The sequence below is a fragment of the Macrobrachium nipponense genome, chromosome 40 (assembly GCF_015104395.2).
Source record: "Macrobrachium nipponense isolate FS-2020 chromosome 40, ASM1510439v2, whole genome shotgun sequence".
NCBI classification, from domain to species: Eukaryota; Metazoa; Arthropoda; class Malacostraca; order Decapoda; family Palaemonidae; genus Macrobrachium; species Macrobrachium nipponense.
In genome coordinates, this window is record NC_061101.1 from 20,324,426 (window position 1) to 20,351,566 (window position 27,141).

General features: G+C 35.4%; 1 protein-coding gene and 1 long non-coding RNA gene across 3 annotated transcripts in view; one reads left to right on the plus strand and one right to left on the minus strand.

Annotated features, from left to right (window-relative positions):
* The first annotated feature begins 4,744 nt into the window (after positions 1-4,744).
* LOC135211978 (uncharacterized) lies at positions 4,745-10,757 on the plus strand. Of its 2 annotated transcripts, none has more exons than XR_010313792.1 (3): positions 4,745-4,837; positions 8,245-8,348; positions 10,598-10,757. It is a non-coding gene; the product is annotated as an uncharacterized LOC135211978 (long non-coding RNA). The 2 variants fall into 2 exon arrangements; XR_010313791.1 differs by lacking the exon at positions 10,598-10,757 and adding an exon at positions 8,671-9,554.
* Positions 9,709-27,141, minus strand: part of LOC135211976 (pro-resilin-like) — a 41,539-nt gene continuing 24,106 nt past the window's right edge. Inside the window, exons 2-8 of the mRNA XM_064245239.1 lie at positions 18,101-18,583; positions 14,407-14,984; positions 14,002-14,099; positions 13,787-13,879; positions 12,916-13,718; positions 11,994-12,175; positions 9,709-11,140 (exon numbers count right to left, since the gene is read on the minus strand). Coding sequence (XP_064101309.1) covers positions 10,483-11,140; positions 11,994-12,175; positions 12,916-13,718; positions 13,787-13,879; positions 14,002-14,099; positions 14,407-14,984; positions 18,101-18,583 — 2,895 coding nt within the window. The 3' untranslated portion in view covers positions 9,709-10,482. The remainder of the gene's footprint in view (positions 11,141-11,993; positions 12,176-12,915; positions 13,719-13,786; positions 13,880-14,001; positions 14,100-14,406; positions 14,985-18,100; positions 18,584-27,141) is intronic.

Sequence of the window (27,141 nt, forward strand, 5' to 3'; positions counted from 1 at the left end):
ATTAAAATATATTTAGGGATTTTCCTTTATTTACCTTTTTGTCTACAAGAACAACAATACTAACTACAGGCGGGCAATTGGAACTGAGCAAAAAATGACCATTTTTTTAAGCTACGTTTTATTTTTATTGAATTTAACAAAATAACTAAAAGATATCATTCTAAATGAATTAGCCGAGACATCAAGAGAAATAATATATATATATATAATAATCACTTCTCAACCATAATGATTTTCAAACACTATAGGTAAGTTTTAAGATTTTAAATTTATATCATATGGATACAAAGAAAAGGTAAAACGAAATTTAATTATACTCAATTTTGTCCTATATAAAAGTGAAAATCAGATATAAAGGAGTACAATTTTATTAGAGCATAACCTGATTCCTAAATTGAAATCCAATATAGAAATAAAGTAGCAAAATCCAAACAACCCTATTTCTATATAAGGCGACGCATTTGGTGTGAATGCATCCTTAGAACACAAATGTAATTAATACTGTTTTTAATACGGATCATAATGACAACAACTAAATACTGTGCTCAAATGATGTGTAACGAAGAAACTGTTGCAATTTAAAACAATTACAGAATCAATAATGTCGTCAAATAATAAATACAACAATGAAAACGACATGACTTGTAAGGTAAGAAAATGAATTGCAGAAGCGTGCTTGATAAAGAAAAAAAATATCTGCGTAAAACACGTTCCAGGGAAATCAAATACATAACCCACACTTCTGTTACATAATATAAACTGTAGATTCCATACCTGATCGTCTGTGTGAGGTCACAGATGCAGATGGAGGTTGGACATCCTACTCATTGTATATTATCATACTAATAATAATGATAAAATATTGACACTAGCTCACGTGTTTTTTGTTATGTTCCTTTTACTTGATTACCAGTTAATGCAAATGTTTTGGAAGACCATGCATATTTCAAAGGTTTAAAGTGAAAAGTTAAATTTATAGTATCTCAAAATTAAATGAAAAAAAAGTTATATTGGTTCAAAGTTATCTGCCAGATTGTCGGAAAAATGTGATGTTTTTTTTAGTTTAACATTTAGTCCACTGAAATATAAGCCTTAAATTTTGAATATAGAATGGCTTTGTAAATATCACTACTTTTATTTTGTTATTTTGAAATAAAGGGAATTACAAAACGCGCTTCATTCCAAGAAAAGAAGGAAAACAGATTAAGGTATAAAGTTGAGACAGAATAAGAGCACAGCAGTTAAGAAACTAAGCCTGGAATAATTAAAAGGGGGTCCAAAAGGTAGAAGAAATAAGCCCTGATAGAATTAGTGGAGCTAAAAGCTGCAGTCTACGAATGGCCATATACTAGGCAACTTAATTCGCCAATGTAAAGGTAGAAGCTAGTGGTTCCTAACCCTCCCTAAGACAGGAAATGGTCAGGGAACGGCAAGGACCACGGCAGTTGACTTCACAGGAGAGAAAAGTTACATTCCTACAATAACATATTAACTCTTTTACACATTAGAATTAGCTATAACTACATCGGCATTAGAAAACTTCTTTGGTTCTTGAAACACAGAAATTGAGTTAAGTTATTTTCTATTACAATGCATCTTGAAAACAAGGATGAAAATATCCTTACGAAAAAAAATATAGTAAAATTGATAATAACTGATATTTTGCAACTGATCTGGTGCTAGGAAGAAAATAAGAACACGAGGCTTCTTCACACCATAATCTAGAAAAGACTTAATAAGTTATCTCTCTCTGTCTTTCTCTCTACTTATCGTTGTCTTGTTATATTCTGTGGTTCTGTCTTTCTCTTTTCCACCAAATATGAACCTGTTATATTGGTGAAAGTATCCTAATATTTCATGTTGTTTTAGTTACTAACATTTAGTAAATAAAGAAAATTATATATAGCCGTAATTTTTTAGTGTTATTGCTCATATCGCCCGCCTTCTTTATGGAGGTTGGCCCAATCATGAATTGTATAAGTATATAGACATGTATCTGTGTGTATGGTTGCTACCTCAATAAAGTAAGTGAACTGAAAATTTTGCTAATTTGCTGATAGAGATGTTCTTATATATATATATATATATATATATATATATATATATATATATATATATGAATAACTTGATCACGAAGTATATAAAACGTGATGCTATGTATAAATAAAGGTTTTTTTGCCACGAAGGAAAAATGAAAAAGCGAGATAGCCGAGTACTTTCGGTCCTATTCGGACCCTTTGCTCAGTAAAGGGTCCGAATACGACCGAAAAGTACTCGGCTATCTCGCTTTTTCATTTTTTCCTTCGTGGCAAAAAAACCTTTATATATATATATATATATATATATATATATATATATATATATATATATATATATATAAGAACATCTCTATACATCTCTATCAGCAAATTAGCAAAATTTTCAGTTCACTTACCTTATTGAGGTATATATATATATATATATATATATAATATTATATGTATATATATATATATATATATATATATATATATATATATATATATATATATATATATATGTATATATATATATATATATATATGTGTGTGTGTGTGTGTGTGTGTATATATATATATATATATATATATATATATATATATATATATATATATATATATATAATATATACATATATATATATATATATATATATATATATATATATATATATATATATATATATATATATAAAGAGGTGGCTTGCTGCTTTACAGATCATCACTGTTACACTGTTGGTGAAAGTTTTGTATCGATCTCGTGGACAGTCATGTCAGTATATAAGATTTAATGATCTATAGGAAATGCTATTTCATAAATACTGAGTTCCTAAGCACTTTTAGTCTCATTTATTTCGCATATTTCCTTAAATGCACATTTTACACTCAAACCCAGTTTCGTCAACAACAAAATGTTTACGACCACTCTCTTAATTAACGTTAATAGATTATGGATACTTTACTCTATGCTCAAGAAAAAGACCTGCTGCCCAGTCCTCCTTCCTTGGCCTGACGGCGCAACATCTATTGGATGTTCGTTAGTTACTTGTTCAACTGCTTCAGGACCTTTCACACTGTCGTACGTAAATGCGACACGATGTCGGACCAACATGCGACTAGCAGTGGACTATTATCTCTAATGTATGTACCTTTTCACACTATGTCGGTCCGGCACAGTGTTGCCAAAGTGCGGAGAAACGACCAAAAGTGCGGAGAAGATTCGAGGGGGAGTCATTGAATGCAGAGCTGAGGTCTGCACTCCTCACGTGTGCGGCGCTGTAGGTCCGCATATATATTTATGCTTTTAAAACTTTTTTTCATCAATGAAAAATGATTGAAATTATATGATATTTTTGAAAGTACTAATATTTTTGAAAAATTAACCATTTTCACTAGTCTCGAGTGTTCACGCGCCAATATCAAATACGATCATGCGATTGTCAATTAAGAACTGATTTTGACAACAGCATATGACGTAACCCAAACGTGATGTTTTAAAATGCATTCATTCTTTAGGTCCAGCAATCTTCAATTTGCGTTTGTAATTTCATATATATATATATATATATATATATATATATATATATATATATATATATATATACTCATAGTTTAGTAAAATTTAATTAATTTGTGAATTAATCTCAGGGTGAAGGCTGACTTACATTATTGTAAACTTAGTCATGTTTAATGAGTTTTTATTTTATTTATTTATTTATTTTGAGAAAACAACTGCAAATATGCATTAGGCAATTGCATTAGTTGAAGTGATTTAACTGATTATAACCGAATAAGTTTCGATATAAGTATGCTAGGAAGTGGAAATTAACACTACACATCCCGGTGCGGAGCTATAATTTCTCGGTGATGTGCGGACTTTGCGGTAACCCTGCGTTCTCATGCTCCACTTGTAGGGTAACTCCTTCCTCTCTCATATCCAGCCGCCATCTGAAATATTTATTCCCAAATACCTATATAAGAAACCAGTCCCATATCATCCAGCAATTATTTCGTTGTGCTCAAATATACTCCTACTTTCTTTTTAGGCGAACACTTTCTATTTCTTTCACTGGTTTCTAGTTTCTCTTCACTTGCTCCCGTTTCTTGTCCTATAACTGTAGCTACCCAAATTTGCTGTTATTTTTCTGACTTTTCGTATCACTCTCGTCACAAAGTTATTAAATATACGTGGAGACATGAACTCCATCATTTCAGCTCCATTTTTATTTCTCACCAAAACTAACTCTCACCAAAACTAAATGCAACTTCAGATCCTACCTCACGCATCACTTCCACCATTACAACTTTTTATCTCACTCAAAAACTTCTATATCATACATCCTGAATATCCCCCATGACATTACAAGTAAAATTATTGTCAGAGAAAATGAAAAGTAACGAACTGAACGTAAAAGAAAAAACAATAGCGTTGGCCATTAGTTACATATATGCTCGTATTAAAGCAACCACGAAAGCAACATACTAAATATAAAACACAGAGTTTGTCTTACAAGCGCCAATGAAAAAATGAATGAACTCATATCAAACAAAATCTGCAGTGTATACACAACAAAGAGAAAATTAAATGTGTTGTAATAGATTGTGGAACATCTTGGGAAAGCATGGTAAGTACTAAGCTACATACACATAATTTATCATAAGAGGTGCCGACAAAAATACGAAATTTCATAGTCACATTGAATATTTTCTTCGTATATTACATGGAGGTGGCATTTGTCATAGAGTCAGTCTGGTAACACTGCTTGTAAACCTTGATCAGTGTTCTATCATCTGTTTGTAAACAATCCTTGTCGTCCCCGGTCAGTTGTTCGTTGCTAGTCTTTTCTTGTTGTTATGTTCTTTTTCATGTATATCTACCATAATATTTATAATGGATGATATCAAAAGAAGATAGGTAGACTAATTTGACTTTCCTGTGAGAAAACGTGGTTCTGGAAATAGAAAATTTTGTAATGAAGGAGCTCTTACCTTACATACCTATCCTGTCACTTAATGTGGTCTTTCCCGCAGACAATGGTCCTTGAGGGTAACAGGTACTAATTATGAACACTGACAAATTCTTAGTTGAAGCTGTTTGGTAGTATCGATTTTCCGAAGGCTTACAAACTTAGGCAGTGGATACTACCTCTATTTTGCTGTGTCATGGCTTGCTAATGTTTTACTAGCCTACTACCTAGGTATACCTAGTAGGTACCTACCTACTATATTTATCCGGCACACATGCGCAGTCGATTTTACTGGCTGCTCTAGGAGCAAGAGCCCGTGCTGGCACAAAACCTGCTACTAGCTAAATCATAAGCAACCACCAACCATTCTATTACTATATTTTCTGACTCCTAAGGCTAGTTCCTTATTGTAAATGGTATCTGTGCTCGGCGTGTTTTGCTTTGCCGACTTTTGTCCAACTATAGGTACCCAAAGCCGTAAACCGGCAAGAAATCATACAAATTTTTTTTCGGAATTAGGGAGATACTAGACCATGACTGAACAAATGACTCACAGGTTTCGCAAAAGTCCTGAAATGAATGTAGAAAGTCAGATATCCTAGGCTATCTTATCTGCATACCATGTGAGGCATAGCACTGCCAGCAGCCTGCCCTGTACATTTTTAGGCCTATTAAAAGACGTACCCTAATGTTTAAGGGGCCAACAAACTAGCTAGGGTAACTTAGCTATCCATGGTCGTGAGCTAAGTGAATATATCTAGGTAGGCTAGGTCCAGTCTTATGGCACTGTACAACTGAGCTACTTAGGTTTCATCCTCGTCAGTAAGTGACTGCGTATGAGCACTGGCAATGCCGGCTGAATAGTCAAATTACGTAGCCTTCCTTGACAGCAAAATATCCATGTGGTAGATTTTAGCCTACTATAATATCGCAGTTATTATGCTATACTGCCAAGTCTTCTTAAAATAGCTAAAGGCTATGTTTGATATACTTGTGCAAAAATCAGTCATACAAAAATGTTGGATGTAATAAATTTAACTGCCTTTTATAGATTTCTAATTATATTTTAACATTCATTCCAGTGGGGCAGCCTTTTGTTTGCTTTGAACGTTTCTGACATTAGTTTTCCTAGAAAATGATATGTTTCAGAGATCTCAGATCCTCCTTTTGCCCTGAAATTGTGGGGTGACCGCAGTAGGAAACCAGCGGTTTTATTTGTGGGAAAACATAAAACAAGTGGAGTATCTACAAGTATGTATTTAACCTAACCTTACCTTAAGCATCAAGTCCTCCTTTTGCCATGAAATTGTGGGGTGACCGCAGTAGGAAACCAGCGGTTTTATTTGTGGGAAAACATAAAACAAGTGGAGTATCTACAAGTATGTATTTAACCTAACCTTACCTTAAGCATCAAGTCCTTAACTGACCAGGGGCTTTATGTAGTCCCCTGTGACCTCCAACCTAACTTAGGACACTGTAAGTTAAGATAAATAATAGGGTTGTGACCAAATCTAACCTAACCTAGGTTGCCTGGCCAGGGTTACTTTATCCCTCCTGGACACCCATCCACAATCTAGCCTTGGGCAGTTTATCCTGACATTAATAACAGGTTCGTGACTTAACCAAGTCTTGGGTGCTGAGTTAGGTACCTCCCCCCACTAACAACCTGTGTAACATAACCTGTTTACATTTACCAGGTCCTTACCTACCTAGTGCATGATGTTATTTTAAAAACCATCATTAAACATTTTGAACTATCAATAAATCTTACCTTAATCACAATCAGAACTCATAGAAGTATCATGGGAATGTTAGGATACATATTGTATTTCACTCTCCACCCAGAAACTCCCCCACTTTAGTCTCCCATAATTTTAGGATATGAGAGGGGTCTATTGTCTCTTAAGATTAGGCCTAGCTTACTAATTACCCTCCGAAATGATTCTCAGAAGAAGTGTTTAAAACGCACTTTAAGAAAATATCAGTGGAAATAACCTAGACACAAGTTACTTTTGCCCTGAAGGAACTGTAACTAAGAACAGAAGCTATTTTTTGAAACAGTGCAGGAATTCCAAAATCTCATTTAATTGGGGAAACTAAGAACAAAAGTACAACCTCTCTTCAACATCTTTCAATCACTTACATTTGTAGATGAAAATAACAAAAGAAATATGCACTAGTTTGCTAGCCATGCTTGCCCATGATACACTAGGACAATCAAAATCTGGAATGCAAATTGTATCTGAGGACAGTCCCAACATTTTTAGGTAGATTTATATTACTATTCCGCGGCGGCTTAAACTATGGCAGTTGCGGTTTTTCTATGCAGTTTTACCTCCTGAACAAGAATTTTAAGTAATATTCGGATGACTGTAATTAAGTCCCAGGGGCTCTTACTAAACAAGGCGAAATACATTGACGCCCCAATAATCCTGGTGGCTTTTGTATTCATGAGAACGAACGATGTGGAATGCTTATATAGAAATACTACCCATTTTTATTATTTATTGAAAATTTTCCATGAGCACATCTATTTTTCTGATTATTCTGGAGTCTACTGTGTTCATTTATTTATAGCTATACTGTAACATCTTTGCTACAGTGTGTCATCTTTCTCCCCTTTGTCAACTTGTAAGTTGAAATCAACATGCTTTGACCAGTTAACCAAGCCTTCTATTGCTCTTATATTCGTTGTTGAGTTGTCAAAATCTGTGACTCCTATTTTGATTATTTACTTTTTGAAAAGTTTTATGTCTCCAATTTCTAATGTAAAAGTTATGAGAAAGTGAGAGTGACACAGAAACAAAATAGTATGTATTTATCAATAAGAGTATAATTTTTTGTCAGTTTTATTCCAGAGGAGACCAAGGTAAGACTGCTTTGGTTGTGATATGTAATGCAAACTTTTCATCTTCCAACCATGTCGTAATGCATGTAGAGTTTCTGAGATAAAACCATTGTATGCTCTACTTAAGAATGCAGAAATGGGCAAAGAAGGCATTCTAGATGTCTTTAAAGCAAATAACTTTGGTTTGAATGATTTTGAACTTATTTTCGATTTGTGTTTTTTAACCATGAATGAACTAAAAACTCCCTTTGTCTATGTTTACTTAATGCTAGTCCAAAAATAATTTTCATTGACGGCATCAACTTAGTTCACAGTGATTTTTTGTCAGAATACATCTATTTAGTCTTTGGCAGCACCTTGTAATCTCAGATATTTGACAAAACAAGTTTTTCTAAATCTTGATAATCTACAGATATCAAGAGGAAAGAAAAGGCACCATTTGTTACCCTCTGAAGAACATGATAGACTTACTGCAAATATGGTCAGTAATTTCCTCCTTCAACTCTTGCAGGTTTGGTAAGTGTTTCTGAATTTTGTTTTGCCTGTATTGATTATACCTGTCTTTCATTATTGTTTGTGCAAGTCATAGTTTATTTGTCAGTTTGATTGTTAGCTGTTGTCAAGTAGCTTACCTTCTACTTGCACAGAAAATATAATTTTTTAGGTGCACGTGTATGCTTGTGTATAGAGGAGACGGCTGATATAGAATTTTTGAACTGGGTCTTTTTTGTGATCTTACAAAGTTACAGTGATTTTTTTTGTGAAAATTAGTTATTAGCAGTTGCTTTAGTTTTTTATGTTTGATTTTGATTTGTTCAGTATGTTTTATTTGTTTCAGCACAACCCCATTACTATATGATACCTAACCTGCAACATATGAAAAGATGGAAGACGAGGAGACCGTCAGTCCACTTCTCAGGCACCAGCAATCTCGCTGCTCAGAAACCCTGAGATTTTTTGTCGCTAGGGCACACTATAGTATGTCAAGTGTACTTGGTCAAAAGAGTGTATGAAGGGTGAAGCGCCAATGCCAAACTTGCTTTCCTTATTATGCGAATTGGCTTTTAGAGACTTCCTTATGATTCTTTGAAAGACCACTTTACGTAAATGAGAAAATCAGATATGTAGGTAATAACTGACAGCAATTGATGCTGTACTAGTGGCAGTTGGGAGCATCTTTTAGTTCCCTGGAAAAAGTCAACACAAATTATGCCCCATAGGAAACTGGCCTTTTGGACGTGCTTAGAAGAGAACAGCTGATAAGGATATTATTTCAGAAGTTGACCAGCACCATTAATTTGATTCTAATCCAAGCCCAGAGGGGAAAAACCTTTATTGCAGTATTTTAAATGTTGACAAAATGGTTTGAAATGTATAGGATGCAGATCTGGACAGATCTGCAAGGAAAGCATATGTAACCAGTCTCAAGAACTGACTTAAGTGGCCAGTGGCCTTTAAAAGCCAAAAAAATTTCTGTATTATTTTCAAAATATAGTACTGTTCTGTACCTCAAAATCCTCATAAAAATGGAATTTTTGTCTTGCATTTGATATTCTATATTTTTCCAAAATTTACCTCTCTTTATGTACATGAGGCCTTGAAAAGTCTTAAATAAAAATTGATACATGACCAGTAGGTTAGGGAGCACTCGTATTTTTTAAGAAATTTATTTAACAAAAATAAGAGATCATTGCTTTACATAGTGTAATCAGAATTTAACATTGTAATAATGCTATGCTACTAAATATAATTTTTATTATATATTAATTATATTAATATATGTATATATATATATATATATATATATATATATATATATATATATATTATATATATATATATATTATATATATATATGCACACACACACACACATATATATATATATATATATATATTGTAGTATGTGTGTATATATCTATGTATGGATATGAATTTTGTGCCTATTGGGTTTGATAGAAATTCAAAACATAAATAACATAAATATAATCCTAGTAATATCCGACTAGCTGGCGCTCTAAGTACACTTTCACCTCCATGAAATAATGAATTATAAGGTTTCTATAGAATGATTTTATTGTAAAAAATGTCCTGTTATCTAGAAAAGGAGCCTTATTTCTATTTTTAGAAGTTTCAATAGAATGAGTGAACTTGAAAGCATCCAGGGAATATAAGCTATTGGCACAACATAAAGGTAGTTATATATTATACCCTACAAGTGAATAGATACTCAGTCATTCATGTGAGAGGACCTTTTATTTTATTCTTGGCAAAAAAAGGGATAAGAGAGAAACGGATCTTTTCTCTAAACATCCTCTTCCTGCTTCCTTTGAGATTGTAGAAACCCAAGATAGAAATACCTGATAGGCAACATGCTTGACAGGCAGGCATTATTCCAACTTGTGCATGCATTTGTAATGAAGCTACTGCATTCTTAATAAGGAAAATGCTGCTCCATATTTTTCACATCATGCATACCCTGAAATTCAAGCAAATAGAAAATATCAGTAACTGTGTAGCAAGGTAAGCACCAATATTTGTGTTGCAATTATGGGACATAATTTGATTAAGGTAGCTGTGTCTGAAAGGAAAGAACAGAGTTACAATCATTATTCTCCTATTAGGTCCCTCAGGCCTCTGTTGTTTCTTTTCTACCAGTTAATATAATTAGTATCTACTTTAGGGGGAACATCAAAATCTGGCAGTACATATGTGAGATCTGACAAGCTGTTGTTTTTACTACGTTTTTGTTTTGGCCCTCCGTAGGTACTTGGACCATTATTAGTCGCTGTTCTGAAGTTGCTGCTCCCGTAACTACTGCCACCTATGTTATTTAGTTGACCCCCATAATGGCTGCTTCCAGAATTTTGTTGCCCTTGGTAACTGCTACTGCCAGTGCTTTGCAGCTTAAAGTTCCTGTTCCCAGTATTTGATGCTGCATTGCTGTACTGACTTCCATATCCATTGATACCTGTATTTTGTTGTCCTGCATAACTGGTCCCTCCAGTGTTGGGTTGTCCTCCATAACTGCTTCCACCTGTACTCCCTTGTCCATAACTACTGCTACCAGAATTTTGATTTTGGAAATAACTGTTACCTCCAGTGTTTTGCTGAATTCCATAACTGTCTTGACCTGGGTTTTGCAAGGAGCCGTAGCTGCTGTCACCGGAATTTCCCTCCCCTCCATAACCATTGTTGAGCGTAGTAGTTTGTTGGCCACCATAGTTGTTCGCTCCTTGAATATTTTGTTGATTGCCATAACCATTGTTATTGTTATTTCCTTGTGGATACTGGGCCTCGCCTTCATATCTGAAATGTGTAAGATGCATTAGGATTTTTTTAAATGAGTTAAAGTTAGCAATTTCTTTCAAAAAGTGGGTGAGTCAGCCACTCACAGCAATGTAGCCAGACCTGTAAGTAGTAAAAATAGAAGTTATTTACAGTTATGATAGTCAAGTGCAGTATATACACTACTTTAGCCATAACTAATGTCTCTAAAACATCCAGCCATTCAACAAAGTTCATTAATTATTTATGAAGCTGTAGCATTCGTACTCAGATTCATTTTTATATTTTATTAGGATTTGTGAGACTTTTCTTATATATATATATATATATATATATATATATATATATATATATATATATATATATATATATATATATATATATATATATATATATATATATATATGTATATATATAATATATATTATAATACCAGAAAGTGTATAATTATAAATAATAACCAAGAATGTATATAAATTTATGAACTTAATATTATTAAAGATATATGGATGTGCAACAGGAAATGTATATTTTCTCTTTCCAGTGGTATTATAGCTTTTAGAACTGAATGGAAATTCATTAATCCCTAACATCTGTCAATAAGGAACTCCATTCCAGTGTCATGGGGCAGAAATATTTTAAAAGATATACCTAAAGGCATCACAAGTGATAATAATTGTAATTCATTAAGTTATGTCATTAGTGTATTATTCTCAGCAGTCAAAATGTCCAAAGTTTTTTGGAATTTTTACTGAAATTTGTGAAAAGTCCCCTTAATAGCAACTTTATAAAACTCAAATTTGTTGAATTGTAAGTTAAATGTTTCTCCAATAGAATACATTTTTTATTACATTTTCAAAGACCATCTCCTTACTTGACATCGGCCATGAATCCATTTTCATGGTCTGCGGTATAAGTCACAATCTGTGTCCGTCCATCAGGGAGCTTGACGCGATACTCTCCCATCACAACATTTCCATCAGAGGATTCCCTCTGCGAAAAGTCATTGCCTGTATAAATGTCGTTGACCGCATAATCAAACCCGTAAGGCATCCCCTGGAATATAAAATGTATCTTTGTTGGTATGTAGGTTATAATTTTTGTGGTTTTGAATAAAATTACAAATGAAAACGGAAATTTAGCCATATGTAGCTAAGGCACATTGTATGAAGCAATTAGTATTTTTGTTAAATGGTAACAGTTTTTGCCCTTTACTATGCTCTATTTTTATAAAACTTTGAAATATGACTGTTCTGTTTAGGTAATCATCTTTTAATGCCAAGGTATATGGAGGCAAGTTTTTACCATAAAACAGTAGACAGTAGCTGTTTTTAGGTGTGTGTGCGTGTGTTGGTATTGAAAGGTAAATGAACATTCATATTCTATGATATAATCATATTGCTTTCTTGAGCTGAAGCAAAGCAGTTATTTTTTCTAGCAAGTATGCCATACTGATGTACAGTAATTTCTGTAGTATGTATAATCAGAACAATGTTTCATGCAAGCAAGATTGCACTACTACTATTATATTCTGCTTTAACATTTAACTCTGGCTATATTGTAGGGAAATTTTTACCAGATTGCAGGGAAAGTTCACAAGATTTAGATTTGTGATATCTCATATTCTGAACATTTCTCCTCATATTTTGAACATTTCTCCAAACACCCTAGAAAAAGGAGTTTTCTGAGTTTTGACAGATCCTTCAGCATCTTCATTAGGAATTAGAAGACAAAGTTCCAGAGTTAGTGTGCTATAAAATCGAAAAGAAAACAGAAAGGATAATAATGTGTCTTACCTTCATGTGACCTTGGTTTCCATAGCTGTTGTCACTGTGCTGGTTCCCATAACCATTGTTTTGTGCCCCTGGAGCTTCATAGCTTTGAGACAATTGCTGATTTGTACCAGAATTTTGAGTGCTTTGTTGTCCACCATAATTTTGGTTAGATTGGGGTGCCCCATAGGATTGTGAGGGATTTTGTTGTTGGGGAGCACTGTAGCTTTGAGAAGGTTGTTGTTGGGGAGCACTGTAACTTTGAGAGGGTTGCCGTTGGGATGTGCCATAAGTCTGAGTGGAATGCTGCTGAGAGGGTTGTTGTGGGGTACCATAGTTTTGAGAAGGCTGTTGACGTGTACCATAGCTTTGAGAGGGTTGTTGAGATGTGCTATAACTTTGAGAGGGCCTTTGAGGTGTGCTGTAGCTTGGAGAGGGCTGTTGCTGTGTACCACCAAAGTTTTGTGAGGCCTGTTGACGTGTGCCATAGCTTGGAGAAGGCTGTTGAGGTGTCCTATAACTTTGAGAGGGTTGTTGGTTAGGTGCACTATAACTCTGTGACTGTTGCTGAGGTGCTCCATAACTCTGAGAAGGTTGTTTAGGTGCACGATAACTTTGAGAAATCTGCGCTTGAGTAGATTGTTGCTGAGGTGCACCATAACTTTGGGAAGGCTGTTGTTTAGATTGTTGTTGTGGTTGGCTGTAACTTTGAGTAGGCTGTTGGGGAGCACCATAGCTTTGAGAGGGCTGTTGCTGAGGTGGACCATAACTCTGTGAAGGTTGTTGAGGTGTCCCGTAACTTTGGGAAGGCTTTTGAGTGGACTGTGCTGTGGACATCTGAAGGTTGTTGAGGTGCCGTAACTGGGAAGGCTGAGTGGGACTGTGCTAAGGTGACCTAATTCGGGAAGGTTTGTTTGAGGTGTCCCGTAACTTTGGGAAGGCTTTTGTGTGGACTGTTGCTGAGGTGGACCATAATTCTGGGAAGGTTGTTTGGGTGTCCCGTAACTTTGGGAAGGCTTTTGAGTTGTTGCTGATTGGATAATTCTGGGAAGGTTTTGAGGTGTCCTGTAACTTTGGGGGCGTTTTGACTGTTCTGAGGTGGACCATAATTCTGGGAAGGTTGTTGAGGTGTCCCATAACTTTGTGATGGTTTTTGAGTGGATTGTTGCTGAGGTGGACCATAATTCTGGGAAGGTTGTTGAGGTGTCCTGTAACTTTGGGAAGGCTTTTTGTGGTAGGACTTGTTGCTTGAGGGTGGACCATAAGTTCTGGGTGGTTGGTTGTTTGGGTGTCCCCCGTAACTTTGGGAAGGCTTTTTTGTGTGGACCTTGTTGCTGAGGTGGACCATAAAATTCGCGGAAGGTTGGGTTTTGGGTGTCCGTAACTTTGGAAGGCTTTTGAGTGGAATGTTGTTGAGGTGCCCCATAACTTTGTGATGGTTTTTTGAGTGGACATTAATTCTCTGGGAAAGGTTGTTGAAGGTTAGTCCGAATTTGGGAAGGCTTTTGTGTGGACTGTTGCTGAGGTGGACCATAATTCTGGGAAGGTTGTTTGGGTGTCCCGTAACTTTGGGAAGGCTTTTGAGTGGATTGTTGCTGAGGTGGACCATAATTCTGTGAAGGTTGTTGGGGTGTCCCATAACTTTGTGATGGTTTTTGAGTGGTCTGTCGCTGAGGTGGACCATAACTCTGTGAAGGTTGTTGAGGTGCCCCATAACTTTGAGAGGGTTGTTGATTGGACTGTTGCTGAGGTGTACCATAGCTCTGAGAAGGTTGTTGAGGTGTGCCATAACTTTGAGAGATCTGTTGATTGGACTGTTGCCTAGGTGTACCATAATTCTGAGAAGGTTGTTGAGGTGTGCTGTAACTTTGAGAAATCTGTTGCTGACGTTTACCAAAATTTTGAGAAGCTTGAGGTGCACCATAACTTTGAGTCGGCTGCTGTTGAGGTGCACTGTAACTTTGAGAAGGTTCACCATAATTTTGAGATATGGACTGCTGTGTACTTGAAGACTTAGAAGATTGATTTGGAGGGTCATATGATGAAGATGGGCTGTTTTTCGATATAGGAACCCTGTAGTTTTGTGAGGAGGCCTGAAAAATTACGCATACTATTATTATTATAGATTTTCAGGTTCAAGCTAGCTTGCATGCATTTTTAAAATAATTTAGAGGATGTTTTCTCTGTCTTTGATGGCCAGTATTTTTGTGGTGGTATATTTTTAAGTTTATGTATATTTATTCTTATTTAGGTTATTAATCTTGAACTCAGTTGTGAAAATTCAATGAATTCATGAAAATTCTTGAAAAATTAAGCAAGTACAATCATTTTGGTAATACTGTATTACATGGTAATACTGTATTACATGATTACCCATTATATCCCTTACTATGAATAAAGTGATTATGAAGTTTTACTTTCAACCTTTGGTCTTTGGACCATCTTGTGCTCTAAATATTTTTGATTGGATGTAGGTCACCCATTTGTGTCTGATACGTATATGTATATGAGGGAAGCAGGCATAAAATACGAAACCTTTTGAAATACTTATATGAGGGAAATAGACACAAAATACAAAACCTGGACTACAACTTTTATCTCTGACCATTAAAGGCTAATCTTGGTTAATTTGATTTTAGGAAATTAGTTGAATAATCTATCAAAAAAGAGATGCGTTAATTACACAGCCAGTAATGAGGCATCTTCCCTGGCGTATCTGTCTCACAACAGATGAGATAATTTTGGCAACAACAAATTGTCAATGCTGAGGTGATGTCTCCCCTAAAGGTCAGGCATCCTAAGATCACCTAAGAAATAGATCTACCAAGTTTCACCTACTAATCTTTTTATCCCTTCAGATTTATTATTGAAGCTGGTCTTCTTTTGAAGCTATAGCACATGTTTTATATGCGGTAGTGTTGTTTTAATATTAAATTCATAATAAATATTTAGTATACATAATTGATTTTGGCATTAATGAACTTTTAGTGTATAAGTGCTGCATGGCCTGAGTTTCCCCAGCTTCTGAGCCAAAAAAAAACATTCATTCATTCATTAAAGTTCATAAATGTGTACCCACTTATTCTTGATTAAAAACATACCATCCGGATTCACTGTTGGAGGTAATAAGAGATTGGCTCTGTTGTCAGTTATATCAGCAAAAAAGTAATTGGAGAAAACACACACACACACACTAGTATATATCTTTTTCTCTTAGTGGTTAAGGTTGTGGCTCCCATGATGTCCCCCCCCCCCCCTTTGCTTACAACCCAAAAAGAGTAAACTGCCTGCAATGTACTGTGTTCAACAGAGACTGTATTTTCTAGAAAATGAGTCTTAAGTTATTGCTAGGCCCTGAGATCGATCTTGGATCTCTACCTGGTGGAGCTGGTCAACTGAGGCTGATAACCTTTGAGCCATTATGACCTTTTGTTATAATTTAGGAGGGCAAAAAAATCAGAACTGTCCAACTTAGAAAGATATTTTTAAATGGAGTGAAAGAGATAAATTACTGGAGAGGAAGGTCCTTTATGTCCAAGAAGCAGGAGAGCCTCACTGCTGATGAAATATAACTTTTGATAGTTGGTGTTCATCCACACTCAGTAGGTAGAGTATGAATGTGGCCAACCCTCTGTCAGGGGAAATTGTTAATTTTTTTTTTTTTTTAAATATGGATATAAAGGTTGATAACAAATATCATTAGATATGTGGTATAGACAGGTTGACTGGAATCGCATTATGTTTTTGCTATTTAAAAGTTTCAATTATAGAATCATTTTTTAGCATGATGTCTTACCTTTGAATGCTTGACGAATTTGCTTGTGTTTACTTTGATTGCTGTGGCTTCATGTCTAAATTCAAGTTGTTCACCTTTTCATGTTTCTATGAATATCCACTTTTGTTTTGTCTATTGTTTGGCAAAAGACAATTTCGTTTTGTCTATTGTTTGGCAAAAGACAGTTAATCAGTTACGTTCTAGGAAATGAAGTCTGATAACTAATTATTGAAAATTTTAGGACTGTTGGTATATGAAATTGTGTTTCCATTATATTTGTAGTTTGTTATTCGGTTGGATTTTGAAATTTTTTTTAGCTTAGCTAATCATAGCTAATACTGGATTGATTGTAAAGTTTCTTTTATGAATCTTAATGCGTGCAACTGTTCATGCTCAGTTTTTATTATTGGGGTAGTTTTGTAGTATGAATAACAAAGGTTTGTAGAGTTTCATTTTAGTTTTTTTTTCTAAAGGGATATGATGATAATAATTAACGTGATAAACAGTAATTAACTTAGTCTGGTGCATTTGCAACTTACCAGGAGCTACCAGGTAGTCATATTGAATATGTAAACAGGCTACGATATCTATTCAAATAAAAGACCGTGTCATGCAGAAGCCTTCTCTTGACAGGCAGAATAGAAGGCAGAGTCGTGCAAGTAATTTTTAGATTTGTGGCCAAAGTCTTCCAGCATGTTTTTTATCCATTAATAAAAACATATTTGTTCACAACGGTTCTGTGTTATTGAGGTCATATACAAGTTGGAGAAAGCAATTGAATTCTGCGTAACGGAGAATTGGGCAGAACAGACTCTGCCACAGCGCAGTGTATTTGGATTACAGGTGGCTGATCATTATAAACTCTTATTAATTTTCAAGTCTGAACGTTGTTGTGGATAAGAGCTTTATAAGTGCTATTTATTTTATATGTTCTGTGCAATTTTTGGGACAAGATTTGCTGTTTATTTTATATATATTATGCAGTTTGTTGTTACATTGGTCTTGATAATTGTAAATCAAATCTCACATGAACAGTGAAACTTAACAATAACTCACTGATATTTCAACATTTCTTAGTCATAAAACTTCATCCATGTTGTTGTGCAGGTGTCATGTCTTGATACAGTCACTTTACATTTGTAAACAAAACTTTCTGGGTGATCTGCTGGTAAAACTTATCATATATTTAGATACAATGAGCCTTTACTGGATAAAGATCATAGTACACATGAAGTGAAGCGTGGTGCACCATATTCCACTTTGCTGAAGTAGTAGAAAGTTTCCAGAAATGACAATAGGTGAACAAGCCTTTCATATTGCAGCAAAATTGTGAAAGGCATCACAGTGTAAATTAAGTGCAGTGCAAAAAGTAAGAAAATTCCCCTCTACTTACTATGAGGGCGAAACTTCCAGTATATAGATAGGGAAACTCACCTGTCTATGTTGAGTGGATTGAGGTGTGCCATATGTCTGTGAAAGTGATGGTGTCTGAGTCTGTTTAGGTGTGTCATAGGTCTGACTTACTGTCTGTGTCTGAGGTTGTACATAGTTTTGACTTAATGAATTGGATGTCTGAGTCTGCCGAGGTGTTCCATAGGTTTGGCTAGGGGCTGTCAGCGTGGAAGGCAGTTCATAAGACTGACTGATAGAATTTGAAGATGTATCCCCTCCCCCAAAGATACTGGAAGCCTCTTGGTAGGAACTAGAGGCTGACAACCTCGAGCCAAACCCATTGTTTCCACCTCCTTGCCCGTGAGGCCCTAAAGGCCCCTGATTTAATGAGGACGTCCTTGAAGTCTCATGATGTCTGTTTCCTCTTGATTCACTGCTGTGAAATCCATGTTGTGCGTTGGGTAGCTTGTCACCCGTGACTGCTGGTACGCAGATTAGAGCCACGATCACCGCCACTGGAATTCCCTGTTGAGTAGATAAGATAATAGTTTAATACGTACTTGTAGAGAGCTTGTAAAATGTCAATTATATAATAAAAATAATCATTACAAGATTTTAAGTGTTTTTTCTCGAAGCTAATATCTGCTAATCATTATTTATCTATGCAATCCAACTTTAAGGGTAAAACATTTGTAGTGATTGTATTTTATGTAGAGCGCTTACAAGTGAGAAGTAATATCGAAATTGAAATAATAGAATCTATGAATATTAGTCGTGGCAAGTATAAACCTTATTCATTAATCTCAAAAGAAATAAGCAACGCATTGAACCTTATGGAACTTTGGGGGAAAATGGAAACAGGGCTCCCCACAATTTGTAAAATTTGACCTGCCACTATTGAGGTTAAGATTCTGCCTACAAACACCTGTCAGGTGCGAATAGTTGTTTTTCAACCATTTCTGTGTTCGTATATACTGCCTTGCTATTCATATACGTATCATATATATATATATATATATATATGTATATATATATATATATATATATATATATATATATATGTATATATATATGTAATATATATGTATATATGTATATATATGTAATATATATATTATATAGTATATTTATATATATGTGTAATGTATGTATATATATATATATATATAGAGTATATATATATATATATATATATAAATATGGTATATGTATGTATATAGTGTATATATGTATATATGTATATATGTAATATATGTAGATATGTATATATATGTATCTATATATATATTATATATATATATATATATATATATATATATATATTATATATATATATATATAATATATATATATATATATATATATATATATATATATATTATATATATATATGGGGAATAATAATATACCAAGGCAGGTCCCCGGGTTACGACGGGGGTTCCGTTCTTGAGACGCGTTGTTACCCACCGAAAATCGTTGTAAGCTGGAACATCATAAAAAATCCTAAGAGAACCTTACTTTGAAGGCTTTGGGTGCATTCTAAACTATGTACGTAAACTGCATTCTTATTGCATTTTTCATCCCATAAACCTTCAATTATTGATTATTTTGCATTGGTGTCATATTTCTTCTACCAGATGAGCATTGTAGGCGTTGTAACCCTGGAAATAATTTCTGATAAATATGATTGAAAAGCGCCTTAACCCCAGAACGTCGTGAAGCCGAACCCGTCGTAACCCGGGGGAACTACCATATATACCTATATATGTGTATATATATATATATATATATATATATATATATATATATTATATATATATATTATATATATCTATATTATATATTATATATATATATATACACACACACACACACACATATATAATATATATATATATATATATATATATATTATATATATATATATATATATATATATTATACATATATCTTTTATATAATATTAATTGTATTATATAATACTATATATATATATATAATATATATATATATATATATATATGTATGTATGATATAATAGCCACAATTCCTTCTTACGCTTTGTTATGTGCAGTGTTAATTATTTTTTATTTTCGCTCCTTGTCGCCAATATGTGTTCTAGCCCCTGAAATGTTGAACTGAGTAGTTTCATAAAGTCCCGAAAGTTGAGGGATTTTTGTTCTTATTTCCTTCAGTAAAAAATCAAATTATGTAGCGTAGTAGCGCTTTTTCAAATTGAGCATGTCGTATATAGCACGACTATAACAGAATGGCACTTAGATATTCGTTCAGAGAATTATTTTTCAGTATGTGTGTTTGCTAGGAAATTAATTTATTCACAGTTCCCGTTTCAGGCACATTTATAATAGTTACTCAAATAGAAGTCCCATAGAAAACGTAAAATTATCTGTTGCGTTTTCCTTTCGCATTGCATCGGCAACTACGAGAAAAGGGTTACTTTTCCATACACACACCGACTGTATTTAATGCATACCTGAATGTGTCACCAGGGAAATATTTATACGTATCCCTCATTGATACCTTCCGTTTTTCTCCTGTATTTTTGTAGCTCAGAATAAAGAGAAGGGAAACAAGACCTCGAGACTACAACGGAAAAACGTGTATAAGGTTTGAGGTTAATTGTTTCTATTAAGCAAGTTTCCTAAGAACGAAGGAAAATTTCTAACGTTTCCGTATAATTTACTTCGTCAACGTTGCCGACTGACGAGGAATTGTTTCGTCGACTCTAGGAAGTAATTGGAAGGAAATGTGAATAACCTTTCTTAATGTCTAAGAAACTTGGTGAAGATGATAAGAATAAATGTAGACATTTGAGTGGCGATGAATTACGATACAGTGCACGTTGACAAATGTATCCGCACGTTCGTCTTCTTCTTTTTCTGTAATAAGATAATTTACAAAGTCCGAGATAATTTGTTACAAAATTGCAAGATTGTGAGATTGTATACGATGGAGCACGAGAATGCGCAAAGGAAGCGTAGACCATCAAGATCGGCGATCCACACCTAGCTGTCCTGTACCTCTATTCATATTGTCTATCTTCCATCTTACTGCCCTCCAGCCACGGCCCAGTATTGGCCCATGTTGTTGGCACTTATAGCAGTGCCAGACGCATGATCATGGCTAACTTTAACTTTAAATAAAATAAAAGCTGCCGATGCTAGAGGCCAGCAATTCGGTATGCTTGATGATTTGAGGGTGGATGAACAACATACCAATTTGCAGCTCTCTAGCTTTGGTAGGTTTTAAGATCCGAGGGCGGTTGGAAAACGTGCCGACGGACAGACAAATAGCCACCTCAATAGTTTTCTTTTACAGTAAACTAAAAATGGAAATGAAAGCTGACAGTAACAGCAGCAACAGTCTATATAGCCTTATTTGTGAAAAGTATTCCCGAATGCTTTCTAAATGACCACTTGCAGGTTGAAGGTCAAAGGAAGGAGGGCGTTTTCCCTGCAGAGGCGTTCCGCTCTTGGTCATCAGATTTCTTCTTGTTCAGATCGCGGGAGTTTTAGTTGTCTGTTAGAGATAACTATTGAGATGGCCATTTGTCTGTCCGTCTGCACACTTTTTGTCCGCCCTCAGATGTTAAAAACCACCGAGGCTAGACGGCTGCAAATTGGTATGTTGATCATCCACCCTCCAATCATCAAACATACCAAATTGCAGCCCTCTAGCCTCAGTATTTTTTCTATTTTATTTATGGTGAAAGGTAGCCATAATCGTGCTTCTGGTAACAATATAGGACAGGCCACAACTGGGCCGTGGTTAAAGTTTCATGGGCCGCGGCTCATACAGCATTATATGCTGAGACCACCGAAAGATATATCTTTTTTCAGTGGCATTTTTTTTTATGCTGTGGCGACTGTACAGAGAACTCGATTGCGCCGATAGAAACGAAGGCGCATGTTTTACTTGTTTTTTGTAGTAATCATGTATGTACGAGTGTGTACGTACGTATGTGTATAGACAGAACTTAAAATACTAAGTAAGGAGGACGAATGGAAACAGTCGATTTGTATAAGTATTTTGTGAGTAAATATAACGGATACTGCTAAGTTTAGAGAAGTGAATTATGGAATAAGTAAAGCAACAAAGGTGTCGGGGTTTGTGCGCGAGATAGGGAAGATAAATGCATTAAGGGGAAGGGAGGGGGGGGGGGGGGATGTGGGGCAGGAATTGAAAGGGAAAGGATTCAGTTTGTTGACACTGACATTAAGATTTGAAATGTAGTACAAGTTATTTTTTTTCACATCTTATATCCAACTGAGGGGGTTAGTGCCGTCAGTGTACATCATGCGGTGCACTGTAGTTATTATATTATTTAAGATTCTTTGTAGCGTCCCTTCTGCCCCTATAGCTGCAACCCCTTTCATATTCTCTTCCATCTTGTTATCCGACCTCTCTTAACAATTGTTTCATAGTGCATCTGCGATGTTTTCCTCCTGTTACACCTTTCAAACCTTACTATACTCTTAATTTCCGCTGTAGCGCTGAATGACTTCATAGGTCCCAGTGCCTAGCCTTTGGCCGAAATCCGTTAGTACTGTATTTTATTCTATATCTTATACCAGCCCCCAGACGCCTTCAAACTACACGAAACCTTCCTACGAGTAAAGGTGCGTTCACACGGTCGAACAATGTCCGACGGACAAACGTTATTACCAATTAACAATTGTCTGCCGGTCTTTGCCTTGTGAGCAGAGTAAAAACAGTGGTATACACCCTCATCTGTTATCACTGTTTGTTGCCAGATCTACTTCCATCGTTTAAACGCTTATAACGTCATCCTGCTTCGCCTATGATATGGTAACAATATTTGTCCGTTGGACATTGTTCGGACCGTGTGAACGCACCTTAATGGAGATAACAATCTGCAACTCTGCATCCCGCCCAGTCCCCGTGTTGAAGTATGAAATACCAATTGCCCATCACGAAGCTCTTCTCAATAATTACTTCTGTCTAATGGCAGTGAAAAGAATCTCTGCAAACTCTTATTTAGATGACCTCTTGCCATTACAATTTCTTGCGGGGCGTCTGACGGAAAGGTTAGGCAACTGAGAGATGGTAATATTTACACTCAGTAATGACCTCGTCTTCCACCTTTTTCACATCGAGATGGAAAGGCGCCATTTGTTGTGTCTGACGAAAGTCTGAATTTAATTTTTTTTTTTCGTTTTTTACCCTTTTTCTTTTCTTGTATTGGCACTTCACCGAAAAAGCTCCGGAAAATATACAAACCGGTGTTAAAACTAATTTTTTCTTTGACGAGAGTACTTGGGTATCAGCGTGAAGAAATATTACGGCTAAAATAAATAAACGCTGTTGGTTTTGCCTTCTGTTTTTGGTGCTTTTCACTGAAAGGTCCATTGAAGAAATGAAGAAGTGTCTGTTAGTAAACAAAATATTCACACTTTCGTAAGGGAGAAACAGAAAGAGCGCGAACTGAAATGTACAAACAAAGCATCGGACTATCTGCAAAATATGTTAGGCCTAGTCTTCTCTCTACACACACTTTAAAACTGTATACCTATTATAATGTGAAACGCTGAATTAACAGCAGAACAGAAAGCATTTGTTCATACGTTGATTAGAGAGCACAGTTATCTTAATATGAAAAATCGTAACTATCAGAGTACTTGATAACCGCCGTATGATGGCATTCGTAACGAAAGTCCATAATAATACATTGCTTTGCTAGTTCATCTCTTAAGTACGCTGTTAATGGTGATGAAATCTACGGTGATGTCAGTGTAAACATCACACGGTATATATATATATATATATATATATATATATATATATATATATATATATATATATTGTGTATATATATATATATATATATATATATATATATATATATATATATATATATATATGTTTACACTGACATCACCGTAGATTTCTTCACCATTAACAGCATACTGAAGAGATGTAAACACACACACACACACACACACACACACACACATATATATATATATATATATATATATATATATATATATATATATATATATACATATATATATGTGTGCATGTGTGTGTGTGTGTGTGTTTACACTGACATCACCGTAGCTTTCTTCACCATTAACAGCATACTTAAGAGATGAACTAGCAAAGCAATGTATTACTATGGACTTTCGTTGCGAATGCCATCATGCGGCGGTTATCAAGTACTCTGATAGTTACGATTTTTCATATTAAGATAACTATGCTCTCAAATCAACGTATAAACAAATGCTTTCTGTTCTGCTGTTAATTCAGCGTTTCACATTATGATAGGCATACAGTTTTAAATTATGTGTAGAGAGAAGACTAAGCCTAACATATATTGTAGATAGCCCGATGCTTTGTTTGTTCATTTTTGAGAACCCGCTCCTTTTAAATATAATTATATATTTACACTGACATTGTTGTGGATTCCTTCACCAATTCGGCGGTGCTGGCATACCACCTCGGTGGCCGCGAGTTCGATTCTCTGGCAATCCATTGAGGTGTGAGAGATGTGTATTTCTGGTGATAGAAGTTCACTCCCGACGTGGTTCGGAGGTCACGTAAAGCCGTTGGTCCCGTTGCTGGTCAACCACTGGTTCCATGCAACGTAAAAACACCATGCAAGCAAAACTTCAGTATTTCGTCGACTCCTGAGGTTATTCGAATGTTATCAATGCTGTTCACGTTCTGTAGCTGGCTCTATTTTGCTTGCCGATTTTTTTATGATCGATATTTTTCTGGATTGTTGTATCTAGTGCTCTTGTGGCAGTAAGTGCCCTTTTATCATGTCTAAATATATTAGGGGTTTCTTTGGACTTAGGAGTGAGAAAACAAGGGGAAAATAAATTTGAGACGTCTGTGAGGGCTGCTCAGTTACTATCCAGTGGCGGTAAACTGGTCCACTGGAATATTAGGCAGTTTGTGGTCAACAGATTTCATCCATTTGTATGTGTGTGTGTTGTGTATTAACATTATTGATTGAGTGCAAGGAGGGTTGCGTAAAATCTGAAGAAAAACACCTCATATCTTCTATACCCTTCTTTATGCATGCTGAAGATTTGTTGGTAGTTTTCTAAGACTCCTAATTTTCATTGGGGTTTTAAAGTTCCAGTGGTATTTTCAAATGTATAGCGTCAACTAAAGCCGCATCCTGTCACTTAATTTTCTTATGCTGTTGATCAGTGTCATAATTTTCTAATTTACAGCTTGTGGTTCGCCAACTGCGGTTGGAGGTAAGCGATTACTTTTGACTGCTGTTTTAGTCAGAGCTGTGGTAAGAGGCATTTCATTTTTATGTTGAAGAAAACTATAGTTCCGGCTTTGTCTGTCTGTCGCCCTCAGACCTTAAAAACTACTGAGGCTAGAGGGCTGCAAATTGATATGTTGATCATCCGTCCCTCCAATCTTCATACGTAGCAAATTGCAGCCCTCTAACCTCAGCAGGTTTTATTTTATTTAAGGTCAAAGTGAGCCATAATCGTACTTCTGGCAGTGTTACAGGTATCCACAACATAGGCCACCACTTAACGTGGCTGAGTTTCGTCGCCGCTGACAGTTTTAAGGGCCGTGGCTGAGGCCACCAACGGACAGAAAACTCGATTTCTTTTTTTTTTTTTTTTTTTTTAGCAATTAGGCCTGGATGCAATTCCCGGAGAGTTGCCATTTCAGGTAGAATGGCACCTCATGACCACAGCAGAATGATGAGCGGGTGTGGCATTTCATATTCTCTCACTCCAGGGCTGTTGGTTGAATGCGGTTTCTAATTGAGAGTGTGAGAGTGAGCTTCGCTTCTTCGCAAGCACGAGGCTTTTGCCTTCACTTTCCTCTGCTTGACAGGCTCATCAATCCCTCCTAGGTTCATTGTTTGCTGTAATAGTTTCATCATTATTCACTTCACCAATGAATGTATGTTTGTATTCAGTTTGTTTGAAATACTGCGCAGATACCTAAATGAAGAGATTCATCATCGTCATACAAAGCATCTTAAGCAGTGAGGCAAGAAGATCTAAATTGTGGGGAAGATGGGAAAATGATGTGTTTGTTCCCTAAATGACTTAATCTTTTGTATAGTGTCATCTACATAACTTGTCATCCTTACTGTGTTTCTACGATTATTGTTATTACTGGTGTTTTCCTTTTTTCATTATTACTGCGATTATAATCAATATAGTTTTGTTACAATTAATTTTTTAACTATTCTCAATTTTATTACGGTTTACCTCAGCAAGTGTCGATATTGCTGATTAATCTTTTTTTTTTATCATGGTATCTTATGTATCTAAGACTGTATGTTATTGTCTATTCGTTGTATATTCCATGTATATGGACTTGAGCTAAGGATGAAAACTATTATTATTATTATTATTATTATTATTATGAGTAGTAGTAGTAGTAGAAGTAGTAGTAGTAGTAGTAGTAGTAGTAGTAGTAGTAGTAGTAATGGGGGCAAATTCTCGCAACCAAGTCGATTCCACTTAAATATAACGTTCATAAATGAAGGAAATGATTACCATGTTATTATAAATATAATTAAAACTAACATATGCGATCTTGCTTTCTTGTCAATGACACTTTCCGTTGCCGTTCCTTTGGAGGAACACTGCGCGGAGGCATCGGCTCAGAACTCGTTTGTCTAATAAAAGCACCGAATGGTAATGGACCATCGGCCGACAAACACCGTGACAGATGTCGACCAGTAAGAAAGTGAGAGTCCAGGAATTACGGGAAACTGGCTCGCAACTCGATGCATCGCTTACTTGAAAGCAGCTTCGTGAATGCATTGCTTAATAACGCACGTCGTCAAATGCTTACTACATTCTTTTTGGTGTCCTCACTAGCGGGAATGTGAACTTTTATTTTTGCGTTAAGTAGGAAACGGAAGAATGTTCAAGAGGTGTTTGTAAATTATGGTATCGCTTCCTATTTGGAGACCCAGAGAAATGAAGAGAGCAGAAACAAATAAAAAATACCAATCAAGTTTTCTGTATAGCGTCTAAGCAAGGCCACCGAAAAGACGTGTCTTTCGGTGGTCTCGTTATACTGTTGTATGAGCTGCGGTTCAT